We start from the raw sequence: 13,881 nt of genomic DNA on the forward strand, positions 1-13,881 counted from the left end.
CCCCCTCCTGCCTTAAAGCCGACGGGGAGTGGGTGGGTGATGGAGGGGAAAGCCGAGTGGGGGCGGGGCGGCGAGGCACGGTGACAGCGCGTGTGCTCCCCCCGCCCGCCAGTAGGCGGGGGCCGAGGGGGGAGGCGGTGCATGCTCTCTCCGCCCGTAAGGGGCAGGGAAGGGGAGTGGGGTGGATCGGCGCCCGCTCCCCTCTCCCGCCCGCAGGGGCAGGGAAGGAGTGGGGGTGGGGCGGAGCGTGCTCTCCTCCCCTACCCCCCCCGCCCGCTAGGAGTAGGGAAGGTGGGGCGGGGGGGAGACGACGAGGGAGGGGGAAGCCGGTGGGGGCGGGGCGGGGCGGCGCGGTGACGTTGCCCGGGATGCGGACAGGTTCCGCCGCCGCCGCCGCCTCCTCCTCCTCGCCTGCTGCCGGGGTTTGTATGAAAACACCGGGCGGCTGGCGGCGAGTGACCCGTGGGGGCCCTCCGGGAGAAGCAGCCCCCGCCGCCGCCGCTGCCCGAGCCGGAGCCGGGGCAGGAGCTGGAGGCCGCCTTTCCTTCCAGGCCCGTCCCTTTCCCCGCCCAGAGCCGGTAAGAGGAGGTGTCGGCCCCGCTCCCCTCCCCGCCCCCAGCTCTGCGGCGGCGCGGCCGGGGCCCCGTATCCCGGCCCGGCTCCCGGGGGCAGGACGGGCCCGGGGCGGCCCGGCGGGAAGCCTTGACAGGCGGCTGGGCGGGCCCGGGAGACAGCGGATGCTCGGTGTTGTGGAGGATGAGGAGGGAGGAGGAATCTGGGGGGACCCAGAGGTGGGTCCCTGAGACCCTCTCCCCCCTCCCCTCGCCGGCCCCTCAGCCACACAGGGCTTGGGCTTTCAAGAACGTGACTGAGCTTTTTCTTTTTCTTTTTCTTTTTTTTTGGGGGCGGCGTATTTTTATTTGAGGAAGCGGGGGAGCCTGGTAGGCCGGGGATCCCGGTCTCTTAGGGGAAGTGTTAGGTCTCCTGCTGTTCTCCCGCCCCTCCTGGCTCGCCTGTGCATGGGGGCCCTGGATTGTCCCGGGAGGAGTGAGGAGTGAGGCAGCGCTGTTGCAGTGCAGCCCAGAGCTTCGCGGGGGGATTGCGAGGCGAGCTGCGAGGCTTAGGGGCCGATCTCTCCCAGCCCCGCTTTGCTTTGTCAGCCTTCAGTCCCGTTACTGAATCCCCTTCCTTTCGGAAACCTGCAGCAGGCCTTTTGGGATTGGGGTAGGGAAAAAGAAGGCAGTGAAGGAGGTGTAAGCTCGAGCTTGATGTTTATACTCTTCCCTAATGGGTTTGTGGGGAAGCAAGTGTTCTGTTTACTACTACTTGTCACCTTGTGGGTTTGGCTTGAGCAATCATCAGTTCACCCTAGATGACAGTGCATAGTTTTCCTGCTCTCCTCCCTAGTTATTCCTGAGGAAATTGCAAGTCGAGCACTAACTAAGGAGCTACGGGAGTGTTTTTTTTTTTTCAAACATTTGTGCTCCGTGTTTCAGTCTTGGGTGTGTCCCTTTCATTGTGTTAGGCATGCAGTGGTGTTTGTATTGGTGGGTAACCTTTCTATGACTTTTCCTACATATGCATGTGGACTGGCATTCTGTAGGGATACAGGAAGGAGGCTCTAAAGGCTAGCGGACAGGGGTGGAGGGTAGGTTTCAAATCCTGCCTCTGCCTCTTACTACCTGGGTGACCTTGGACAAATCGAGCCTCACATTCTTCATCCATAAAACGAAAGGGCTGGGCTCCAAGATGGCCTTTGAAGTCTTTTTATTTCTTTCTTTTTCATTTTCCTTAACATTTTTATTTAAAGTTTTGAGTTCCAAATTCTATTCCTCCTTCCCTCCCCTCCCCTCTCTGAGACAATAAATAATTAGATGCAGGTTATACTTGTGCAATTATGTAAAACGTTCTAATTGCTTTTGTACAAGAAGACTGGAATAAAAGAAAAAAATGAAAGAAAGTGAGAAATAGTATGCTTTAGTCTGTATTCAGTCAACATCAGTTCTTTTTTTCTGGAGGCGGTTAGTATGCTTCATCCTTAGTCCTTTGGGGTTGTCTTGGATCATTGTATTGCTGAGAATAGTTAAGTCGTTCCAGTTCTTCATTGGACATTTTCTATTACTGTGTACAACGTTCTCCTGATTGTGTTAACTTCACTGTGCATCAGTTCATGTAAGTCTTTCCAGGTTTTTCTGAACTCATCCTGCTTATTATTTCATGTAGCACAATAATATTCCATTGCAATCGTATACCACAACTTGTTTAACCATTCCCCAGTTGATGAGCATTCCTTTGATTTCCAATTCTTAGCCATTGAGGTCTTTTTCTACAATACATCTATGATCTGTGACATGTTCTACTTTCATGAGTATTGATGAAAACCCAATTCTCATTCCCTCCCCCCACTTTTCTAATATTGCTTGTCAGAGAAGGTTTATGATCGAGCAGTATCGGTAACCTAAAACTGTATGACACTTGTAGATAGTATTGTACTGTATTTGGATGCATTTTTGGGTGTCTTTGTAAAGTGAAGTTATTCAGCAGTTTTTAATCATTCATTTTTAATCAAATGTCAGTTCTTCCATTCAGAGCCAATATCTTTTATTTGTAAATATCAAATTGGGTAGATTTGATATTTGGATGTTACACTATATTACCACTTGAGTATAGAAATACATTTATTCTTTCTACAAATTTCCTTTGTACCAAGACAATTGGAAATTTATGCTTAGTGAAATAAATAGAAACGATTAGCATTTGTCCTTCATCTTCTGCACTTGAGTTAAATTAGTTCTGCACTTGAGTTAAATTACAGCTTTACTGGCTTAAAATGGCACTAAGACTTTTGGGACATCCTGCCTTTCTTTTAATGTTACTGATTAAAAAAAAAAATTAATGACTTCCCAGAGTATCTTAAAAAAAAAAACCCTGAAAATATCTGAGGTTTTTTTTTTTTTTTTTGAGTGCAACATTCTTGAAACAATAGTATCCTTTCCCTCTCAATTCCTTTAAAAAGATTTGGAAAAAAATTATTCAGAGACCTCATGTAAGTTATCCGTTATGTCAAAAGCCTTCACAACTTTCTCTTTATATTTCTATGAAGTAACAGACCCATTTTGAATAATTTCACATATTTCCTTGAAATGATTTTCCAGAAACTGAAATTGTTTGTTTACCTACATGAGGAGATGCTAAGTATAGAGCCTCACTTCTTTAACATCTTTAACTCTCTTATAATTAGGAGACAAGATTTATTTGGTACTGTATCTTAAAGCAATAAGCAGATTTTTTAAAAACAGGGTCACTTAAATATTGAATGGATTATAATTTTTTAGTGACATAGTACCAGCAACTGTAGTAATTTTGTGGAAGGAAAAAATATCCAGAGTACTTTACTTTTATATAATCATATGTGGTGGAGGTTACTTATTGCAAGTTTGGTTTAGGAAAACTGGAAGGAAATCTGGTTTACCATTCTGGTTTTTCCTATTTGCTCTTTGACCCTGGCCAAGTCATATACCTACTCTGCGCTTGTTTTTGATCTGTAAAACTGGCCCAAGAATACTTGCATTACCCACTTCACAGGGTTGTTTGGGGGAAACACTCTCTAAATCAGCTATCTAAATGTGAGCTATTGTTGGCAATCACTTTAGAAAATTTTGTGTACTTGTTCCATAATTGACCCTCTGCAGATCCATTCTTTCTGATTGGTCCCAGAAGTTGAGGAGTGATTGGTAATAGACCTGTCAGTGGCTCAAGTAAGCAGTCTTCACAGTTTGGGAAGACATCCTTTGGGACCTGAGTCACTACACTGAACACTACAAAATTTTTTAGGGTTAGCTTTATGAATATTAGAAACTATACTTTCTAGGATGCCTCACTATACTAATACTTGCAGTCATTCCAAAAGACCATGTAGCTCCAAATAGACTTTGGGGAAAACATAGTCTGATAATGCAACCCAACCCCACATTAAGGCTCAGTTGGATCCCTCTGGACCTGCAGCAGGGCTGGGTCTCACTGCTCTTGATAGCTCGAACCTGTTACTGAGAGCAGCGAGGATGCTGTCGGCATGTTGTGTCCCTTTTAGTGCTGATAGAATTTTGGACTGTCTTTCTGATATTAGCAATGTTTACCATTTTAGTTACCTGTTGTGAGAAGGTGATTATTTCCGTGATTGTATTCAGTTCTTCCTTCAAAAGTATGATCTTGTTAAGCCCTATTCGTGTACAGTATATTCATGAACCAATAATCTTTCAGTCAAAAAACATTTATACAGTGCTATTCCAGCTACCTTGCTGGAGGTATAAAGACAGAGGTGAACTAGTCATTGCCCTCAGGGAGCTTCCATTTTCTTAGAAGAGACAGCAGGTATGTATATAGATAACAAAATATTATTTATTCTTTGTTTTTGAAGGGGACTAATGACATCAAAATAAATACAAAATAAATGGGGAGAAAATCCAGAATGGTAGATAATCAAAATCACTTAAACTTGAGCATATTATGAATGTTTGATATTTTGGAAATGTCACAGTGTGAAGGTCTGACTCATGATCTGGAAACTTGTTGAGCCTCTCTATCCTGATCTCCCTGTTTACCTTCTCTCTATTTCATGCTGAGGATGAACTAGTCTAAACAGCTTTTGGGAAAGGATTATTTACTTACATATGAAGAAGATTCCTTATTGGGCTATAAACTACATCTGAGAGTAAAAAGTAATTCTGTTAATCTTAGAGAAAAATGTTAATAACAGTGTAAGTTATCAACTTCAGTTAATAGCTGACAATATTTAGGCCTCTTAAAAAGGACAAATTGATTATAATAATTTTTGAAGGATAGGGCATTACTAGACTTATAAGCATTATATATTAATGCCTGTTTTTGGAGAAGTAGACATTGGATGTTTTTAAATTTTATTGTTGTCTTTTGTTTTTATGTCACCATTTCTTTTTCTTTTTAAAAAATTAATTAATTTGTTTGTAGTTTTCAACATTCACTTCCATAAGATTTTGAGTTCTAAATTTTCTCCCCTCCCTTCCAAGACGGCATGCAATCTGATATAGGCTCTACATATGCATTCATATTAGACATATATTCACATTAGTCATGTTGTAAAGAAGAATTAGAACCAATGGGAAGTACCACGAGAAAAACAACAACAAAAAGAGAGCAAATACTGTGCTTCTATCTGCATTCAGACTCCATAGTTCTTTTTCTGGATATAGATAACATTTTCCATCGTGGATCTTTTGGAGTTGTCTTAGATCCTTGCATTGCTGAGAAAAGCAAAGTTATCAAAGTTAGTCATCGTACAATATGACTGTTACTGTGTACAGTGTTTTCCTGGTTCTGCTCACTTCACTCAGCATCAGTTCATGTAAATCTTTCCAATATAACCGTCATTTCTGAAAACATGCTTCCTCCTCTCCAGCTAGCCATTCCTTATAACAAAGAATAAAAGAGAGGGAAAAATAGTTCAGCAAAACTAAATAATACATGAACAGAGCTTGATAGTATATGAAACATTTCCACATCCATAATCCTCTACCTCTGAAAAGAATAGAGGGGAAAATGCATTTTCTTAGCTCTTCATTGGGACTAAGATTACTTATTTTTATTGGACAGTTTTTATCTTTCCATTTACATTGTAAGTTACTGTGTATATTATTTTCTTGGTTCTCTTGCTTCACTTTTCATCAGTTTGTGTAAGTCTTCCCATCTTTTTCTGAATTTTTCATGTTCATCATTTCTTATAATATGTAAAGAATAGTAATTATAACTTAGTATTGTCCCATTTCATTCATGGGACGTTTTGTTTAGCCAGTTTCCAGTCGATAGTTGGACCAATTCACAACTCCACCAAGAGTATATTAGTATGCCTATGTTTTTATAGCCCCTCCAACACTATTTTAATTTTTAGTAGTCTTTTCAAATTTACTGACTCTAAGGTGAAACCTCAGAATTGTTTTGATTTTCGTTTCTTGTAGTCGTTTGGAATAATCTTTCATGTAGTTGTTAATTGTATGGTGGCTTTGTAGAAAATAAGGGTCCTTATTTTTAGATAATTGTTAATCCTCCTAACATTTAAAAAAAATTAATATAAAAGAAATATGAGTATCTGCCTAGCCCTAGACTTTATCATTCCAGAAAGTATGAGCCATTTGGAACTTAGTGTATGAAATTTGAAAGTTCAGAAAGGTTTGTTTGTCTGGACTGACCTCTTTCTCTGTTACCCACATTTTTGTGGTGAAACTGCTGCCCACAATTCAGAGTTTGGTAGCATTCTTTTGCCTATTTGAAAATAGACCACTATATTTCTAAAGTATTTATTTAAATTGTCCTAAAAATGAGGAAGGCAATAATAACTAAAAGCTAATGATTACTAAAATATTTCTTCTACTTATAACCATATAGCAGCCATATAGATTGGCTTATATCCCCCAACTTAGGCAAATTTCTTACAATAGGAATAGCATCCCCAGCCAGGCAACTAAAAAAATGGATCTTCCTTTGTCTTTCCCTCATCTTCAGTGATTTCTCTCTTCTATTTCTGCTGTACCTGTCCACTGCTGTTTAGCTAAGCTGGCCTGCTCACTGTTCCTTACTTATGACACTCATCTCCTTGGCTTTGCACAGATTAATCTTTTTTTTTTTTTTTGTAACCATCAATTTCAGGTCTCCAGGGACTATTGTGTTCTGTGACTCATAGCCATCCAACATCACTGTAAGAATATTAGAATTAAAAAAGATAGGCCTTATTGATTCTTAGAGGAGGGAGGGAATGGCACAGAGAAGGGGAAGAATAGAATAAAACCCACTCTGCTGCTGTTCATTTATGTGCTCACATCCACTCGCATCTTCCCAGAACCTCTATCCCTGCTCCTTAGCCCCACCATAGTTGTATGGTGTCAGTACCAGGGTGTGATGGGTAGTGAGACAGGTCAGACTGATGATAGTCAGGACCCAGATCTATGGGGGCAGGACAGGAAATCTAAAAACATTCAAGCAGTTGTCCCTAAGAAGAAGACTGACAGGTAGGTGGCATATAGAGTTAATGTCAGCAGGTAGTAGACTGATTTTCAGGTACCAGGGAAGTCAGTAAGTGGATATCAGATGAAAGCCCCAGAAGTCTGTCAGATCACAACATTAGATTAGTTTCGTAGCAGATACTTGGAAAGTATAGGTAGAATAAGAATTATTACTTCTACTTTACAGATGAAGAAACTGAAGTTCAGAGATGATTAAGTAAATTAGCCAAGGTCACATGGCTAGTTTGTGGTATAATTTTGTCTAGAATCCAGATCTTTGTGTGATTCTCCCACCATACAATGGTGATTGATGGTCCTTATTAAATGAGCATATTTTTGGACTTTAAAGGACACAGAGTGAAGGAACAGATTCAGCAGTGACTTGGGGAAGGAGAAATTGAACTTCTGGTAAGGGTAAAGGCAAATCACAATTGAGGACTTCCCTAGATATGGCAGGGTTTGGCAGATGAGGTGTGGTAAGAAGGGGGAACAAAATCCAGGTGTATCATATAAGTAGCTCTATGGCCTTAGAAGAGCTAGATCTGAGTCATGAGGCAGAGGCTGTGGTACACGTGAGCCCCTATGGTCTCTATTCTTACAGCTCCAAGCCACTCATGATAGGGTTTCAGTGCCACATGTTGGGGACTCTAGACATTGGACCTTGGCACGGTGTCAGGAAGATGACTGGAGTGTATTGTGGAGAGATGGGGCATCTAGATATGGAAAACTCTCACAGATTAGGAACAGAGGGCCCCATGGAATGTTGGAGGCACTCTTATTGCCATGCTTTTGTGTTCTACCTTCCTCCTCTCACTCAGCATTCTTGACTTTCATCTAGGGCTCTCCATCACTGATTAGTGAGATTTCCTCATTGCCCTTCTCCCTCTACAGTACATTCCAGCAATCTTCCTGATGTATTGCTGAGTTCTACTTTCCTCCTCTAAACAAGCACTCCAGGTCCCACCTTGGGCCTGTGCCTTCATGATTAATGAGAGTTCACCATATCTAGCTTCCTGCAGACCCATCATGGTGTACGATGGCCATCTGCCTGACATACTGTTGCATGTACACCTCGATCGCCTCCTTTCCCCTCCCCCCCCCTTACTCTGGGAACAGTAATCAGATAAGGACTAACGTTCCTGAAAGTGACATGCTGTTCAGTTGCCTTATGACTTTAATCACCATTCCTGTGACTTCTCACATCAAAATACTCCTCCCTGACCAATACTTTACTATTTGTATTGTTTCACCTTATTAGAAAGTTAGCTCCTTAAGGTCAGAAACTGTCTTTTGTATTTTTATCCCTATTGCTTAACCTATTTAGATTTATTCTTTTCCCTTAATCATTCACTCATTAGAGACATTGCTTTTATAGTTGTGTGGTTATCTTTCCTTTCTGGGACTGGCATCCTGGCAAAGTTATTTGCTCATGAGTCTTGATAGCTGTAGCATCAAGACGAGCTGTTTGAAGGACTATTTAATAAAGCAAGATTTCTAAAGAAATCCAATAACTTTTTTTCAGGTTGTTTGCACTTGAACAAGGTGGAGCTTTTAAGTGGCATAGGTATCTTTTAGGGTTTTTTTTAGCAGTTGGCTTTAAAAAAATCCATCTTAGTATTTGAAACTTATTTGAATTATAAATCTGAAGATTTCATTGGAGGACTACTTTTAGTAGCATTATGTAGTGGAAAGAGCACTAGATTTACAGTGGGATATATGGGGTGTTCAGGAAGGACTAGCACCTCTGGTGTGAGGGTTTGCCACGCCTTTTTCAGGGCTGCTTATCCACCTTTTGTGTCTACCTTCACCCAGCTCTCACCAGTGGCTCCAAGAAGTTGTAGCATGCGTGATGACCACATCCTAGTAAAAAGTTGTTTTGGCAGGTAGGATAAACCAGGTTAAGGGTAAATGACAGGCCTGTTGGTGAATTAGGGGGATGTCTACCCCAAGTATGTGAAGACTTTCTCTGGTGAAATGAGTGGGTGAGAACTCTGTGGAGCACTAAGAGCTTGATCAGACAGTTTCATCCACTGCATCCTGGGTTGTCGCTGATTGTCTTGACTGCCACTGCCACTGAACTTCAGTGACTCTGGAAGTGAGAGTGAGGCTGACAACATTGTGCAACTCTGCTCATTTAAATCCAATTTATGCAAGAGTCAAGACATCACTCTGTAATGTCATTGGTCCTCTTCAAAACAAACAACAGATTTAGAATGGGTACTCCCACATTCGAGTTCTGGCTTGGATACCATATGACCATATGTAAATTATTTAACATAGGCAAGTTATTTAACATAGGGATAGCAGACAGAAGGAGATACTGCAATGAGCTGTGACAAAGAAGGGAGAGATCAAGGAGGACCATCAAGCCCCACAGGCCATTTGGAGTAAAAGACTTAGCTGAGGCTACCTGCCTATTCAGGGACTAAGGGAAGTTCCAGGAAAAGCTCTACTCTTTGCCTAACTTTCATTCACACACTGTAATATACCTTGCCTCCTTATTTCATTTGAATATTTCCTGTATCCTGATTTTTGCCTCAAACATAAAGAGGTGAGGAATTAGCTAGAGATCAACAAAATTTTAAATTAGGAGAGAAAGCCAATCCTCTTTCTGCATGTTGGGAATTTTCCTAAGGGCTCTGACCTAATGTGCTTATATTATTAACTCTCTTCGAGAATGAAGGATGAACAACAACAACAACAACATATTATTAACTTTTCATTTTTTGTACTTAATAGTATTTTATTTTTCCCAATTATATGTAAAAATAGTTTTCAACATTCATTTTTGTAAGATTTTGAGTTACAGATTTTTCTCCCTTCCTTCATTCCTCCCTCCCCAACAGTAAACAATCTAATATAGGTTATGCATGTACAATGATGCTAAACATATTTACACATTAGTCATGTTGTGAAAGAAGAATAAGAACAAAATGCAAAAACCGTGAGAAAGAAAAAAACAAAAAAGATGAAAATAATATGCTTTGATCTGCATTTAGACTCTATTCTTTCTCTAGATGTGGATAGCATTTTCCATTGTGAGTCTTTTGGAATTGTCTTGGATCATTGTACTGCTGTGAAGAGCTCAGTCAGTCATAGTTGATCATCTCACAATGTTGCTATTACTGTGTACAATATTGTCTTGTTTCTGCTCACTTCTCTCAGCATCAGTTCATATAAGTCTTTCCAGGTTTTTCTGAAATCCACCTGCTCATCATTTCTTATAGAACAATGGCATTCCATCACATTCATACACCACAACTTGTTCAGCTATTCCCCAGTTAATGAACATGCCCACAGTTCTTGGCCACCACAAAAAGAGCTGCTATAAAAAAAAAGAAAAAAAAGAGCTGCTATAAATATTTTTGTATATGTGAGTCCTTTTCCATTTTTTTATGATCTCTTTGGGATATAGACCTAGTAGTGGAATTGCTAGATCAAAGGGTACATGTACAGTTTTATAGCTCTTTGGGCATAGTTCCAAAAAGTTCTCTAGAATGGTTGGATCAGTTCACAACTCCACTAACAATGCATTGATTTTCCAGTTTTGCCACATCTTTGCCAACATTTATTATTTTCCTTTTCTGTCATATTGGCCAATCAGATAGATGTGAAGTTGTACCTCAGAGTTTTAATTTGCATTTCTCTAATCAGTAGTGATTTAGAGCATTTTTTTCATATGACTATAGATAGCTTTAATTTCTTCATCTGAAAACTGTCTGTTCATATCCTTTGACCAGTTATTGATTGGAGAATGACTTGTATTTTTATAAATTGAACTCAGTTCTCTGTATATTTGAGAAATGAGGCCTTTATCAGAAACACTGGCTGAAAAATTGTTTCCCAGCTTTCTGCTTTCCTTCTAATGTTGGTTGTATTGGTTTAGTTTGTTGAAAAACTTTTTTTTAATACAATGTAATCACAATTTTCTATTTTCCATTTCCTAATGTTTTCTATCTCTTGTTTGGTCATAAATTTTTCTATTCTCCATAGATCTAACAGATAAACTATGATATATCACCTTTTATGTCTGAATCATGTTCCCATTTTGACCTTATCTTGGTATAGGGTGTGAGATGTTGGTCTGTATGTAGTTTCTGTCATACTGTTTTCCGGTTTTCCCAGAAGTTTTTGTCAAATAGTGAGTTGTTATTCCAGAAGCTGGAGTCTCTGGGTTTATCAAACAGTTGATTACTATAGTCATTTACTACCGTCTTGATTTTATGATCTTACTGATTCCACCAATCCATCACTCTATTTCTTAGCCAGTATCAATTGATGATTGCCACTTTATAATATAGTTTTAGATCTGGTAAGGCTAGACCACCTTCCTTTGCATTTCTTTTCATTAATCCCTTGATATTCTTGGCCTTTTGTTCTTACAGATAAATTTTATTATTATTTTTTCTATCTCTATACAATAATTTTTAGTAGCTTGATTGGTACGGTACTGAATAAGTGAATTAATGTAGGTAGAATTGTCATTTTTATTATATTAGCTCAGCCTACCCATGAACAATTGATCATTTTTCCAGTTATTTAGATCCAACTTTATTTGTGTGAAAACTGTTTTGTAATTGTATTCATATAGTTCCTGGGTTTGTCTTGGCAGACAGACTCCCAAATATTTTGTATAGTCTACAGTTATTTTAAATGGAGTTTCTCTTTCTATCTCTTGCTGTTGGGCTTTGTTGGTAATATATAGAAATGCTGATAATTTATGTGGGTTTATTTTATATCCTGCAGCTTTGCTAAAGTTGTTAAGTAAAGTTGTCAAGTATTTTATAGTTAATTTTCTAGGATTCTCTAAGTTTATAATCATATCATCTTCAAAGAGTGATAGTTTTGTTTCCTCATTGCCTATTCTAATTCCTTCAATTTCTTTTTCTTGTTTTATTGCTAAAGCTAACATTTCTAGCACAGTATTGAATAATAGTGGTGATAATGGGCATCCTTGTTTCGTACCTGATCTTATTGGGAATGTTTCTAGCTTATCCCTATTACATATAATGTTTGCTGATGGTTTTAGATAGATACTACTTTTCATTTTGAGGAAAATTCATTTATTCCTATAATCTCTGGATTATAGGAATTTTTAAATAGGAATGGGTACTGTATTTTGTCAGAAGTTTTTTCTGCATCTATTGAGATGATCATATGGTTTCTGTTAGTTTCGTTATTGATATGGTCAATTATGCTGATAGTTTTCCTAATATTGAACCATCCCAGTATTCCTAGTATAAATCCCACCTAGTTATAGTGTAATATCCTAGTGATAAATTGCTATAATCTTTTTGCTAACATTTTATTTATAATTTTTGCATCTATATTCGTTAGGGAAGTTGGTCTATAACTTTCTCTCTCTGTTTTGGCTCTTCCTGGTTTAGATATCAGCACTATATTTGTGTCATAAAAGGAATTTGGTAGGACTCCACCTATTTTTTGAAATAGTTTATATAGTTTTGGAATTAATTGTTCTTTAAATGTTTGGTAGAATTCATTTATATATCCATCTGGCCCTGGAGATTTTTTCTTAGGGAGTTCATTGATGGCTTGTTCAATTTCTTTTGCTATAATGGGGCTAAGTATTTTATTTTCTCTTTTTAATCTGGACAATTTATATTTTTGAAAATATTCATTCATTTCATTTAGATTGTCAGATTTATTGGCATATAGTTGGGCAAAATAGCTCCTAATTATTGCTTTAATTTCTGCTTCATTGGTGGTGAAGTCACCCTTTTCATTTTTAATACTGGTAATTTAGTTTTCTTTTTTTTTAAATCAAATTAGCCAAAGGTTTATCTTTTATTGTCATTTATTTATTTATTTATGTTTTAGGCAATTGAGGTTAAGTGACTTGCCCAGGGTCACATAGCTAGTAAGTGTCAAGTATTTGGTTTGAGACCGGCTTTAAACTCAGGTCCTCCTGAGTTCAGGGCCGGTGTTCTATCCACTGTACCACCTAACTACCCTTATTGTTTTTTTTTCCATAAAACCAGCTCTTAGTTTTATTTATTAGTTCAATAATTTTTCTTACTTTCAATTTTATTAATATCTCCTTTGATTTTCAGAATTTCCAATTTGGTATTTAATTGGAGATTTTTGTTTTGTTCTTTTTCTAGCTTTTTTAGTTGCATGCCCAATTCATTGATCTCCTCTTTCTGTACTTTATTCATGTAAACATTTAAAGATATAAGGTTTCCCCTAAGAATTGTTTTGGCTACATCCCATAAGTTTGGGTATGTTGTCTCATTATTGTCTTTCTCTTGGATGAAATTATTGATTGTTTCTATCATTTGTTGTTTGACCCACTCATTCTTTAGGATTAGATTATTTAGTTTCCAATTAATTTTTAGTCTGTCTTTCCATGACCCTTTATTATACATAATTTTTATTGCATTATGATTTGAAAAGGATGCATTTAATATTTCTGCATTTCTGCATTTGATTGTGAAGCTTTTATGCCCTAATACATGGTCAATTTTTGTATAGGTGCTGTGTACCACTGAGAAAAACATATTCCTTTCTGTCCCCATTCAGTTTTCTCCAGAGGGCTATCATATCTAACTTTTCTAAAATTCTATTCACCTCCTTAACTTCTTTCTTGTTTGTTTTGTGTTTAGATTTATCTAGTTCTGAGAGGGGGAGGTTGAGGTCCCTCACTAGTAAGTTTTGATGTCTATTTCTTCCTGTACCTTACTTAACTTCTCCTTAAAAATTTGGATCCTATACTGTTTGGTGCATATATGTTATATTGTTAATGTATATGTTAATATTGATATTACTTCATTGTCTATGGCATCTTGCAGCAAGTTATAGTTTCCTTCCTTCTCTCTTTTAATTAGATCTA

At 38.6% G+C, this 13,881-nt stretch overlaps 1 protein-coding gene across 1 annotated transcript in view; it reads left to right on the plus strand.

The window, feature by feature from the left end:
- The first annotated feature begins 368 nt into the window (after nucleotides 1-368).
- Nucleotides 369-13,881, plus strand: part of LOC114025963 (cytosolic carboxypeptidase 1-like) — a 173,093-nt gene continuing 159,580 nt past the window's right edge. Inside the window, 2 exon segments of the mRNA XM_027839511.1 lie at nucleotides 369-472; nucleotides 474-578. Coding sequence (XP_027695312.1) covers nucleotides 369-472; nucleotides 474-578 — 209 coding nt within the window.

The sequence above is a fragment of the Vombatus ursinus genome, unplaced genomic scaffold (genome assembly GCF_900497805.2).
Source record: "Vombatus ursinus unplaced genomic scaffold, bare-nosed wombat genome assembly UNPS02014832.1, whole genome shotgun sequence".
NCBI lineage: Eukaryota > Metazoa > Chordata > Mammalia > Diprotodontia > Vombatidae > Vombatus > Vombatus ursinus.